Source organism: Mchenga conophoros, linkage group LG9 (assembly GCF_057382185.1).
Source record: "Mchenga conophoros isolate Kocher_MC1m ecotype Shallow Benthic linkage group LG9, M_conophoros_male_GT1.1, whole genome shotgun sequence".
Taxonomy (NCBI): Eukaryota; Metazoa; Chordata; class Actinopteri; order Cichliformes; family Cichlidae; genus Mchenga; species Mchenga conophoros.
In genome coordinates, this window is record NC_140534.1 from 10188211 (window position 1) to 10202550 (window position 14340).

General features: G+C 43.7%; 1 protein-coding gene across 2 annotated transcripts in view; it reads left to right on the forward strand.

The window, feature by feature from the left end:
- The window catches only part of adarb2 (adenosine deaminase RNA specific B2 (inactive)), a 226499-nt gene that overhangs the window by 136277 nt on the left and 75882 nt on the right, over positions 1-14340 (forward strand). For both annotated transcript variants that reach the window (XM_085286330.1, XM_085286329.1), the window contains 2 exons: positions 4352-4438; positions 5337-6271. In XM_085286330.1, coding sequence (XP_085142456.1) covers positions 4352-4438; positions 5337-6271 — 1022 coding nt within the window. The remainder of the gene's footprint in view (positions 1-4351; positions 4439-5336; positions 6272-14340) is intronic.

The following is a 14340-nucleotide window of genomic DNA, read 5'->3' on the forward strand; positions in this document are numbered from 1 at the left end:
ATTCCAAACGGTTCTCATGTTTCCTGACGTTTCCGAACACATAACCTAGAAATGTGTTGGGTGGCCGAAAGCGTAACATACCTTCAATTTGTCACATGACATAATCTGTTACACTTTGGCATGAGAACGTTAACAACTTGCCCATCACAAGTTGTTAGCCAAGATCACGTGGTTTCACAGTCTGACACATCCCTCACCTGGTACATCCGGTTTCAAACACCTCATCTCCTGACTTAATGACAGGATTTCACGTCCCAGCGGGTGAGGTCACAGTTGCTTTATCAGTCCTTTGAACCATCTATAAATGTGACTCAAAAGAAGTTTGTCCCTTAATAAAACTAATAATAACTATGATGGTAAAATTGGGTTGCAATGGCCTTTAACCCTCTCAGGCTCAAATTAAACTTTTTGTTGCTAATGCACAACCAAGTCCTGCAGTGGTACTTCTGAGTAATAACAACTAATAAAATATGTATGTGGGGTAATCAGGTTTTTAGTTTGTAACTGTTGCAAATTGGCAACGCCTGCCTCGAGAGGGTTAAAACCCCATCTACATGTAAGAACAACTGAACTGTGGATTTCATTTTAGGAAATGTAATCAAGCTGTGATACCTGTATTGTAGCCACTTGTCAGTGACAGTGATTAAAGCATATCCTGCTTTATTGCCTATTTAAGTGAACCCACAGTTTACAAAGTGAACATCATGCTGTATTAAGGACGATTTCAAACTGCTAATTGTAAACATAAACTAATTAGGAAAACATATATGCAGGTCATCGATCAACTAAGCCATAATAAGCATTTTCTCTTTAGTCAGACTTCATTTTACAAGCCAAAGATTTTCCTCCTAAAGAATGCTGGGTTAGTGCATTTATCACTGGCAGACCTGGATCCTACAATCACAGCACAGTATTAACAGCTGCCGTCTCCTCTCCATTGTAAACCTCCAGATTTGAGCGCTCCGAATGTCAGCCTCGTATTTCTAAAGGAGGATGCACTTTCGTATGTCAGAGCGGCTCTCGATTTTCAGTCTGTTTATGCAAAGCCTTGGTGTCTCATTGCCCAGTGGGGCTTTTCACTTGGCAATAGCTGATGAGTGGGTTGTTAAGACCCCTTGGTGGAACAGGATTATCAAATATAGATTACAGGCGTTTGGGGCCCCAGTGTGAAAGCTCGGGCTCCTGAGTGTTAATTGCTGGCCTCGCTGTGCTCTCCAATTTCATGCTTGAAGTGAACATTTGTCTTTCACGCTACAAAGGCGCCGGAGACATTTGTGTGTAAATGCAAGAATGAGCTAAGATATGCTGTACCAGCCAACAGACCCTTAAAAACACTAATTTTTCCACATTTATAAATACAGCAGACAGTCATATGTGTGTCTGTGTGTGTGTGTTTTCTTACTGTAAATGGGGCTTTAGGGGGTTTAAAAACAATATAGACTGATTTGAAAATGGCCTGTATAATGACACTGGCCAAGGGAGTCATTTAGGCCCAAATTGCTGCCTGTGTTGGGCTTCGGTCCGTAATTAGGTCAGAATGCAAATGCGTGTATTGTGATGTTGGCCCACGAGGACTAGCACAGCTCCAGCCTCAGTGTTTAGAGTGTAACCATGTGTGTCAGAGTGACTCATTGAGCCCCGCTAGTGCTGTTGAGCTGCGAGAAGAGAAAGAGCACTGGGGGCCGAGCTCATTCACAACCTTGTGCTCTTATCAAAATGTGTTTACTGCACTGTAATGCTGCGTCCCATTTAGGCAGCATTTAGCAACGTTAAACTGTTGCGGCCCCGGGCCTGAATGCTGGGGTGGAGACACAAAGGGCCTGGGATGCATCGTGACCTCTGGCTCACCCTCTAACCCTGCACACACTGACATCCATTCATTCTGCCTTTATTTCTCCCTCTTCATCACCTCATTGTACTTTTTGTACAGCCCTGTCTTTCCTCCCGTCCTGATGCCTCTCCCTTACATTTGTCTTCTATTGATCATTAGGTGGTGTTGAGAAGAGAGGGGAGGTTTAATTAAGGAGCCAGACTGGTCTGTCAATTCTGCTCAGCGCTGCATGGAGTGCACTAGACCAAGCAATGGCTCTAATAGGGCTTCATACAGTAAACAACACGCACACCTGGACAGCAGCGGGCCCCAGGGAGGAACAGGAGAGCGCTGTGGTAGATAAAGAGAGTTTAGCATCATAGGTGTGGCGCATGAGTGTGGAAGATTTCAAATGGTTAAAATGCCTGAAAATGAAAGAAGAATCAAAGTGTCACGGTCTGCGGAGGCAGACCGTGCGGAAAGGTGTGTGGTGGACCCAGGTGCGAACACAAACGAGGATGCAGGAGTGGATTCCAACAAAACGAGCCTTTTATTATGGCTGATGAAAAGAACAAAAACAGAATGAGGGCAGCATACGTGTAGTACTCAACAGAAAACCTAAACTGGACAAAACTAAGGAAAGACTATGGCTGGAGGTACAGAACACAGGAGGTGGTAACACAGACGACGCGAGACAGACTGTATGAAACACAGAGACTAAATACACATGAGGGATGATCAGGGGAAGTGGCCACACATGGGAACACAGCTGACACACATGAACTTAACGACAGGACAGAAGGAGTGAAACTGAATACACTGACCGTGAATACAGACTTTCAAAGTAAAACAGGAAACATGGAGATTAGACAAGACACATGAACCGGGGAGAAGTAGTACAGGGGAGATGACATAACCGACAGCATGGACTTGACAATATAAGACACGCAGACATAAACACACGAAGGGCAAGGGAGACTTAATACACGGGTAATATGTACAAATGGCTGGACTGCCTTAGTGACCCTAAACAAAGAATAAACATCAAAATAGGCTAAAACACAAAACACTGGGTCGCACGACCCAGGACCATGACACAAAGAAGAGACGTTGGTTATTTTGCATTTTGGGTTTAATTAATTGAGCCGTTTTTCACTGTGACTTGAATCTCACATGCCACATTACATGAAAATTGTAGCACTGACAGCAAAGTGAAGATTGCTTATCGGTGTGATCCAGCAGACAGTAGCAAACCTGACAATATTAGATAAAAAATCTTGTTATTATCCCTCATGAGGGCGCGCAAGAAAAATCAAATGCCTTGTCACAGTTCTGCGATTCTGAGCAGTGCTGACACAATTATTGCGACTACTACGACTACTACTGATATGGAAAAAAAAATCTGCGGGCAGGTTTTGTATGGCGCAGACACGAGTGGTTAATTTGTCTTGCTAGTTTTAAAATCTTCATTGTATCACTGATTATAGTCAGATGACAAAAACTTGGTTGCTTATAAATGGAGACTGTAACATGGCGTTCACAGAGGGATGGGGAAATGAGCATAATGTGTATGAAAATCAAAAGAATGGGGATTTATAATACATAAGCATATACATGTTAGTTATTGCTGTATGCGTGTTTGTATATGTGCATATAGTCCTTCTGACTGGCCCACTTGTTAAGCGGGTATGGACGAGGATTAGGGCCACTGGACAAAAAGGAGGGGTCCTTTGGATTTGAATTATTACTTAAAATTATTACTAAAAAACCCCAAAATATTATATATGCTATATGTGGTGCATAATGTTGACAGTACTGGAAACAAAAGAGCTTTGCTGAACTATATCATGAGCAAATATTTAATTATAACTTGCATTATTTTCTTTTTGCTAAACGGTCTGTTGGATATACTAATACTGACAAATCTGTAACAGGCCAACCAATATATCGATCTGGGTCTGATTACAGTGGCCTGAAACAGCGTTCATAATTAAGCCTAATGATTTTAGATGTGTGAATGAGAGACTAGATTGCATGACTTTTTTTGGCATATTTGGACACAACAGCTTACACATATTATTAGAGTAACGGCTCAAGAAGTCCTTTCCTGCCCACAGCTGTGATATTGTCCTGTCTAAAATCTGAACGGACCACTTTGATTTAGAAAGCTGCTTTGTTGCGTCTAATGTTGCATTTTCTCTGGCGACGCCGCTGATTCTGCAGACGTGAATATTTTCCTTTAAGCCCCATGGTGACTTTTGTGAATGAAGCAGCAAAATAGGACAGTCCACAAAACAGCAAACGTTGTAGTGTGAGTCACAGTGGACGAATGTGTGGATTTTTACTTGACCACGTGCGTGTGTGCGCTCTGCGCTCCATGCATGGGTGACAGGCTTGTGTGCATAGTTCTGCTCGCTTATGCTTCATCTCTGGCCCCGTGTTGGGGCCGATGATGATCCGCGGCTTTAATCGATAAAACTATCAAAACATCTCCTCCGCTGCCCTGTTGTTGACTCTGCGTGTCTCTTGTCTCCCCTCCAGAGAAAGTCAGTATGCTGTCGGCATTGATCGCTCCCTTCAAGTACATAAGCCCTGGGACCAGCAGCACAGAGGACGAGGACAGTTTAAGTAAGCTGCTGCGTCTTTTTCCTTCTCTCTGTCAGTGCACACACTACCTCTCTCAGTGGCAGGCCTAATATGGAAATGATCTCTCTGTCGCCCCGCATAATTAATTATTTGGCAGATGAGCTCTTTGGTTACACACTGGTGTCAGCTTGCACGTTAAAATTCTGTATTCCTTTAAAAGCGAGCGATTAAATATTAAATCCGAGTGTTCGTGATAATTAAGTCATTAGATAGGTAACTGCATGCCTGCATACGCTATCATCTAGACCTACAATCTGCCCACCAATGAATGGCTCCCATGCCACCATTAACATTCTTCTGGCAGGATCTGAACACCCTGTTTTTGTTCATTTCCCATCAGAAATGCAATACGCCACCACTACCCCGTAACTAGGTTTGAAGAGCGTATCACAGCTGTTCAGACTTTGCTCTCACAGAGGATAAGAAGTGTGAAATAAAGCGGGCTGCAGACATTTCTCTCATCCTTTTCTCAGAATGCCTGCCACTCAACGAGATCCCCACCCCCTATTACAAATAGGATTGATGCTTTGCATTGGCCGCGGGGACCAGTGTTTCCCACTTGTGACACAGATTCAGAACTAATTTGGAGGCAGATTACAGGATGATTTGGCAGATAACATCGCCATTTTAGGGGATTTGTAGTTGGGGTTTTAAAATACTTAAATATGATAGAGCCCCGAGGTATGAAGTGGGCTCGGCTCAGGGAGACGATTGCAGACGTGTTCATTACCATTTCATTGTGTATCGAGTGGCTCAATCTGCCTTGAGAGATTTTTCTTGATTCGTCCTGTTCAGTCAGGATAAACGTGCCTCTTTTCACTCTTGTGTTTTGACTATTTTCTTATCACTTGCAATGACATTGTTTTTCCTTTTATCGCAGGCACCAGCAGTGCAGAGGTGAAGGAAAACCGCAATATTGGTAACTTAGAGGATCGCTCCATAGGGCCCGGGGAGTGTCAGTCAACAAGAAGCGGGAGTTCTGGTCTGAAGAGGAAACGGCCACTGGAGGAAGACAATAACGGGCACCTGTGTCAACTCCGTCTGATCTATAAGAAACTGTCCTGGTCTGAGGCTCCAAAGAACGCGCTGGTACAGCTGAATGAGCTGCGGCCCGGCCTGCAGTACCGGATGGTGTCTCAGACGGGCCCTGTCCACGCTCCCGTCTTCTCCATCGCTGTGGAAGTCAACGGGCTGACCTTTGAGGGCACAGGCCCCACGAAGAAGAAAGCCAAGATGAGGGCCGCAGAGCTGGCCCTCAAGTCCTTCATCCAGTTCCCCAATGCTCCTCAGGCCCACCTAGCCATGGGAAACATTTCAAACCCTTCAGCCGACTTCACCTCAGACCAGGCCGACTTCCCCGACACGCTCTTTAAGGAGTTTGAGTCTTCGTCGTGCTCCGACCGCCTCTCGCTCTGCAACTCGGAAACCGAAAGCGAGTTGCTTTCCAGCGAGCTGCTCAGACACGGGCGGTTGCTGCGCCACACCTTGGACCTGATGGTGCAGGCGCAGCAGAGGCTCGGTGGAATTGTCCAAGAGTCCGAGGCCCCTAAGAGCCCCGTGGCTGTGCTCAATGAGCTGCGGCCGGGCTTGCGCTACGCCTGTCTTTCGGAGCGAGCCGAAGGCCGACGACTGCGCAGCTTTGTGATGGCTGTGCGTGTGGACGGGCGGATTTTCGAGGGCTATGGCCGCAGCAAGAAGCTGGCCAAGAATCAGGCAGCCCAGTATGCTCTTCAGGCCCTCTTCAACATCAGGACGGCCCCCGAGGGGAGAACAGGTCTCAAAGCCAGCAGGCAGAGTTGTCCTCATTTACCCCAGGTGAGTGCAGACACATCCCCAGCGCCTGTCTTTTGCTAAGCTTCTTTGGCAGACACTCCACTTCCGACAGGGGCCTGTAATGACCAAAACAGCAGGCGTGCGGTGAAAATCCAAACACCTTCCAACAAGTAATTAAGGAGGAAAGGAGATAGGAGCTAAAGAGAGCCCGATTCAAGCAGAAATAAAGAAATGTGTGAGCAAGCTGACATTTATCTGTTGTCCAAAATAGGTCTTACAGCAAAAGCTAAAGATGCGCCATTTTTTTTGCACATCTGCTCATGGGTGTGTGCTCTGCGAAGCCTTCATCTAGGGTAACCAAATATCTGTTTGTTGGCCTGTTTAATAGAAAAGCATGTAAATGAAGCTAATTATTGTCCCCGTGCCTCTGACACATGAGAAATCTTTGTCACAAACCCAAATGAGGTTTTTTTCTCCTTTTTTTCGTCAGTCTTATGTGTTTGCAGAGCTGTAATTGGGTGAGTTTTGTAATTTTGCAAAATCTCCTGTTTCCTCATGTGTGGCATCACAGTGTCTACAAACATTAATTCAATCTGTTGCCCAAAGGAAATAGAAAAGCAAAGAGCAAATCGACAAACAAACCACTGAGACCAATCCCATGCTCATTTACCCAAATATGTAAATAGCAATCAGAGCGAGGAAACTAGTTTGTGAGAAACTTGAGGAAATTGGAGAGCCTAAAGACACGGTGGCTGGATCGGCTGGCACTTGTTGACAGCCATTTAAAACTCCATTGCAGCTGCAGGACTTTATCTCAAGTAAAACTGCCCTGAGTAGATAGTCACACTGATTTTCATTGTTTACTACTGTTTGCATAGCGAGGAACTCTGCAGCCAAGCTGTCCAGGTCACCCCAGCAGAAAGAACATGTAAAACCACCGTCTCGAGGTCTTGAATTGAAAAAATTAAGCTGTTCACATCCAAAGCGTCGTCTCCCTAAAGGCTTCCCTTGAAGACTTTTGTGTCGACACACAACGCGCCCTGTAGGGTATGTGTTGTGTTAATATTCTTCCCTAGCCTTGAAGAAATAAACTGGCAAAAGTGTCCTTCCCCAGAGCCCAACATCAACCCAACAAACCTGCACATGTTTGCCTGGGAGAAACTTTCTTTTTCTCCCCACTGCCACGGTGTCTAAAAGGATTTTAAGAGGATTTGCCGCACCCGTTTAGTTCCAGAAAGCACTCGCTTGTGGAATTTCTTGAAAGTCAGCTGTGCCGTCTGCCAGGCTCGAGAAACGTTTTATTTTCATTGGCGTTGAAGGACAAAGGCGTTAACATAATATTCATGCGTGCGTGAATAAACATGTGGCCAGGCGTGTGTTCATGGATATATAATGTGTTACATGTTGCGTAACCTTAATGCAAAGCCCTCCGGCTCTTATACGCTCTCACTCACATTTGAGTCAGTCTTCTTGCCAAACACTGATTGCACGGGCAGTGGTTGACTACACTGCAGATGTGACACGTAATGTGGGGGTGGTTGCCAGCTGTAGCCTGAGGGTAGAGCAAACGTTATGGTGGTATGCCAAATTATGTTGTGCCAGCTCAGGCTGTTCTCTTTCTTCAGAATTCCCTTTAGCTACCTGTTGCAGAACACAGCTTGGATGCATAGATGTTTTCTGTGTATCATTAACCCTCATCCAGACTTTAGAAAAGAGTCAGAAAACCTAGTCATGGTTCATAACCCTTAACTAAGTTTACTGCCTAACCCTAACCCGAAACAGGACTGTGGTGACTTGGTTGTTGTTGGTAACCTTCTTCTCAGAGTTGTTGCATCCAGTTGCACGTGTATATTTTTAGATAAGGTCAAACTTGACATGCATAGATGAGAACAAGTGCAGCCAGTGGAAGTCTGCCTGACTGTATATAAAAGATGGACATAGCTCCAGTTTGTCGAGTTCTGTATTTTTGGCCGCTGCCGCCTGACTACATGACTGATATCATATGATAACTTGTCAGTTGCACCATTTAGTATCCATTCTAATCTAAATATGATGGTAATTTACACAATCAGCATTGGTTTGTTTTAAATAAGACTTGAAACTAGCCTTAAGAGAAGCAGCTTGTTAGGAAACTGTCTTCTTTGTATACTTCTCTTTGTAACCAGAGTGCAGTACATGCTTCCTGCTGGCCAATAGAAAAAGCACAGGTCTAAAGGGGAATTTGTTGTTTAGTGACGGTAGCCCACTGTGGCCCACTCTTGCTTGTGCTATTGTTGGTCAGTCAGAGTGAAGTTCACACAGAGCAAAGTGAAACCAAGTGTTAAAAACAACAAAAAGTGAACTATCTGTGCTATCTGCTATATTTTTAATCTTTAGTGTTTGTTTCACTGTTTCCCAGTGAACTTTTCTGTTGTTCTGCTCTTTGTTCCCGCCCACTTGTCAAACAGTCAGCATTTGGCGTCCAGCCACACACAGTTGGGATTCTGGAGGACTGCATAGAAGCACATCTCTGGTGGGTGAAAGCCCTTCTATGCTCTCTAATAGAAACATGCACAGTATGCAGCATGAAGCGCTTCTCCACTGGCGTCATGTTTCAGACCCTAGACCTGAAACCCACGGGAACTAAAGCTAACCTGTTTCAGACTGAAGCTAACCTGAGAAGCTCTTTTAAGAGTCAGCATCATATAACTCAGGAGGATGGGGTATAGCATCAAGTTTTTAAAGCTGTGCTACATCAGGAACCTAACCCAAGTGCCCAATTACTGGTCATAGTATTGCCTCTACTTAAAAGCAGTGGGTCATCTTCATGGTAGCAAAGACTTTTGTGTTTTGAAAGACATCTTACAACAACTAATGTCTAGCAGTGAGTGAAAGGAACAGTAAGAGACGTCCCCTTTTTCTTTTTGAAAAATGAATTTGGGAACACAAAGAAGTGACAACACTTAAATACAATGATTTTGACAGTGAAACGAAGGAATCCATGGCTGGCCACCTATTCAGGATACTGTATTAATTCAAAAGAGTGGAACAAATGAGTGAGGGCTTGCAGAAGGCCTTCGAGCTGGACTGAGCTGGTAACTCCAGAATGCGTCTAAATGAAATATTTAAACGCACCAGAACCACATGGTTCTGTATTCCTCTCAGACCTTTCCGTCTTCACGTAAATGTACTAAGGGATATAAGAGGGAGACTGACAAGGCACGAATCTGAGTGCAGAACCACATACAACAGATTCTCTTGCAGTAACAGCCTGCACCGTCCTCCATCCCTCCCACACTCACGTGTCTGGGAACTCACTTTAACAATCACAGCAGAAATGAGGCATCGGGCCATTGTCTGCTTGGCATTAAAGAGCTATTTATCTTCCAGCGAGGACTTTCATTTTCCGTTCCTTCATTTAACCTTTATTTATCGAGGGAAATCAAACGAGAATGTATTCTGCCGAGATATCTCGCCTTATATTCGCTTCGCTCCTCTTACTCAGCGCTCAGAGACTCGGTACCATCGCAGGCTCGGGTTGAGAGCTAGCCGCCTTGCTCAACAGCACATTCACGGTCGCAGTTTAGGGAATGGGGGTAACCTTAACAGTTTAAGGATTTAAACATAGTAGCCTTCTTGTCTCAATTTAAGGAGCTGCACAAGAGGGTTGCAGAAGAACATACGGCATTTCCTTCGAATATGTGAGAAAAGCAACAGAAAGTAACTAAACCGACTCTATATTTTTAATAAAATGTCGCGAAATATATGATTTCTATAACCCTGTACAAAAGGGCTTGTGCACTGCAGTGTTTTCTCATCATTTTATATTCAAATAGCAATATTTATTAATCAGTTGTGCTGTGGTAACAATAGCAGTTGCTCTGGTTATCTTTAGGGAGTGTGTTTTTATAAAGGGTGGAGCCTAAACATAACCATAAATAATAATAATAATAAAAGAGAAATATGAAGAAACAAGAGAAATAAGACTTGTTGTCTTTTCACTGAACTCTCTTCTCTCCTCATAGATTTTCTATACAGTCCCTGAACTCAAGGTTACATCAGCTTCTAGGAACATAATTGTTCATCTTCATTATTAATCAATCAGCAGGAAGTTGTTCTTGAATCCTATCCGCCGTGCTCGAGTTACAGGAAAATGTCTTTGCCTTATTACAGCCTGCACAGTGAAGTGAGAAAGTGCTAGAATAATTCTGACACCCATTTTACCAAGTGGAATGATTACCCCACTGTTCAGGCCTTGATTGGCCACTTAATCTCCACTCGCCGTCACAACGCACTGCGGTGTTGCCAAGTCAACTGAGCTCAAGATTTGTGTGCAGCCGCGGGAAGGCTGGGAGTCAGCAGGTCCGCGTACGGGAAGGACAGTAGGGAGGTCAGTGGTCAGGATGCTGCGCTCTGCCACCTCGGATTAAGCTCCATTTGAATAGAGAAATCTGTTTAGTGGCAGGAGCGGCTGAAAATTTGGGTTAATGGATGAGCTGAGGCATGAAAAGCCTGCAGCTTTTCAAAAATTAAGTTCTTCTCTCTTTTGACTGCAAATAGCGTAACAGGATATTTTAATTGCTCGTCGCATTAGCCGAGATCAAATGTGACTGCAGTTTGTCTTTTATTTTCTTGCTTTCAGCTTGATTTGATTTAGTTATCTGTAAGTGTGGAGCACCACAGATAGGGAAGGATACAGACTGGTCAAGTGGAGTCATTTCCCCGCCTCCCCCACGGCAAATTGAATATGATTTCAGACACGTGAAGGTGACCCCTGTCAGCCGTTGAGCCTCTCGCAGATTGTTTTCTTTGTCTAATCTCTCCCACTTCTAATCTGTCTCAATATAAACAGCTGTGACAGGCTGATCATTAATTAATATTGCCACAACAAATTAGCGACAGCGATCGCCCGGCCAAACACCCCGTCTAAGATAGAAATCCACCGATTTGTGCAGAGAGGAGGGGGGGGAGAGGGAGAAGGTGTGAACAACACATTAGAGAGGAGTTGATTAACAGCTTTGGGGACCTTGCAGATAGTGTTACTGCCTCAGCATGTGGACAGCGTAGTGACAGCCACAGCAGCAGACTGTACTCGCTCTGTGATTATCGCCACAAGTGGCACAGTGCAAACAGCCTGATAAAACATCTGCATTTATCACTACCTACTGATTCAGATTAGATGTCTTTCACAGTTGCAGGGTGTTTATTCGAGAAAGTGTACAAGCGTCATCAGGCGTCGTCCAGCAAATGTTTTCGTTTAAGTTTATCAAAATGAGCTAATCTGCAGTATGAAGGCTCAGACAAAGGGTGAAAAATACCAGCTTAATGTCATTTGTTTATTCGAGTTTTTGGTGATTTTATTTTTGCTGTACTTTAAAGACAAGCAAACATTATTTTATCATAAAAATAACTCATATATGATCTTTATGATGATATTTAGCCAGTGCAGAAAAACAGATGAGTGAGTTTTCAACAGGACGATGGCCGGACGAAGGCAATACCAATATTTTGCTGATATATTGGACTATTGTCCATATCACGTTAGTTGCAGCTATTTCAAAATGTGGTAAAAATAACAAATGGACTGCTTCTATCTAATCCAATGCTTCTCTTGTTTTGCTGCTACTTCTGCTCCCTTTTGGAGTCGTCACACTGCTTCAGCTGCCTCAGCCTAGCTTCCTTCTATCTTCCGTCCTCTCCACATGTCCAAACCATCTCATCGTTGCCTCTCTAGCTTTGTCTGCAAACTGCTCAACCTGAGCTTGTCCCTCTGATTTACTCATTTCTAATCCTGTCCGTCCAAGTCGATCCAAATTAAAAAATCTTAGCATCTTTAACTCTTCCACCTCCAGCAAGAAAACGAAAGAGGTCATAGAGGTTTAAAGGAGAAGTAAATAGAAGAAATGATGAAGCTAGTACCCAAACTGTCACATTCATCTGAGTTTCCTAATTTAGCTTTAAACTATGTGCTCACTGTGACTCTGTGCACACAGTTTTGTCATGTAGTGATGGCTCATAAGGCAGTTTTAAGGTTTTACCTCTATTGTCAGAGCTGAATGCATGATACCATGCAGCTATCGTGGGCTTTGAATGTCATGCTAGTTTAGGGTTTTTTTGATTTCCTTGAAATCTCCTTTTTCCAGGGTGGAATGATTGTACAACATCTTTAACAACTTTGTGCACACGTTTGATATTACTTTGGATTTTCTCTAATTCACAAAGGGTTAAAAGTACACATGCACCCCCTACACCTTCCTCTTCTTAGATCTTCACTGAGTTGTGAAATGTATGTGAATAATATGTATGTTGTATACCTTTGATTAAAGAAAATCCCAAATAAATTCAAACTTGTGGACCAAATTCTTGTTTTTTAAAGTCGTTAAAGATGTTTCCTGTATGATCATTCCACCTGGGAAAAACAACAATTTAAAGAAATAATTAAAAGCCTAAATTACCACAATCTTCATGCACATGAAGAGTGTGTTAACTTCAGACTTCTCTAAGGATTTGCTTTTATGCACGTCTTGAGGCTGCAATCGAAAAGCCTATTCAGATGCCAAAAGACCCATTTTATTAAATGTGCAAATCCTGATGATATTTGAAATAATATGACGAAAAAGTCACAGTACTCGTAGAATCACCATCATTAGACTGACGTAGAGACATTTTTTACAAAATAAAAGTTTAAGAAAGTTTTAAACTGATCTCTGAACATCGAGAAACTACAGAATAGAAAGAAGCTTAAATTTAAAGGAGTCCAGTCACGTAGACCAGTGTTTCCCAACCACTGTCCCGTGGCACATAGGTGTGCCGTGAGAAATGATCAGGTGTGCCGTGGAAGATTATCTGGACCTGATTAGCACTCTCAGCGATCTGCGTAAGTAACGAGCAGAACAATTACATTCTCTTCCACTAGAGGGCAGTACAACTACCTGCTCTAACTAAATGGGTTGCCAACTGCCAGTAAAACAGAAGAAGAAATTACATAATAGTCATGCTATGAGACAACACGTAATAGCTACAGATAAATATCTGAAAAGAAAAAAGAAGTCAGTCTGAGCTGAGTACTGAGTCTAACCCAGGTAAAGGTCCTAGCAAGAGTAGTGGTCAGAAGAAAGCAAAAAAGGTACACTGGGGACAAACCGAGTCTATTCCACTACAGGGAGTGCAGAATTATTAGGCAAATGAGTATTTTGTCCACATCATCCTCTTCATGCATGTTGTCTTACTCCAAGCTGTATAGGCTCGAAAGCCTACTACCAATTAAGCATATTAGGTGATGTGCATCTCTGTAATGAGAAGGGGTGTGGTCTAATGACATCAACACCCTACATCAGGTGTGCATAATTATTAGGCAACGTCCTTTCCTTTGACAAAATGGGTCAAAAGAAGGACTTGACAGGCTCAGAAAAGTCAAAAATAGTGAGATATCTTGCAGAGGGATGCAGCAGTCTCAAAATTGCAAAGCTTCTGAAGCGTGATCATCGAACAATCAAGCGTTTCATTCAAAATAGTCAACAGGGTCGCAAGAAGCGTGTGGAAAAACCAAGGTGCAAAATAACTGCCCATGAACTGAGAAAAGTCAAGCGTGCAGCTGCCAACATGCCACTTGCCACCAGTTTGGCCATATTTCAGAGCTGCAACATCACTGGAGTGCCCAAAAGCACAAGGTGTGCAATACTCAGAGACATGGCCAAGGTAAGAAAGGCTGAAAGACGACCACCACTGAACAAGACACACAAGCTGAAACGTCAAGACTGGGCCAAGAAATATCTCAAGACTGATTTTTCTAAGGTTTTATGGACTGATGAAATGAGAGTGAGTCTTGATGGGCCAGATGGATGGGCCCGTGGCTGGATTGGTAAAGGGCAGAGAGCTCCAGTCCGACTCAGACGCCAGCAAGGTGGAGGTGCAGTACTGGTTAGGGCTGGTATCATCAAAGATGAGCTTGTGGGGCCTTTTCGGGTTGAGGATGGAGTCAAGCTCAACTCCCAGTCCTACTGCCAGTTTCTGGAAGACACCTTCTTCAAGCAGTGGTACAGGAAGAAGTCTGCATCCTTCAAGAAAAACATGATTTTCATGCAGGACAATGCTCCATCACACGCGTCCAAGTACTCCACAGCGTGGCTGGC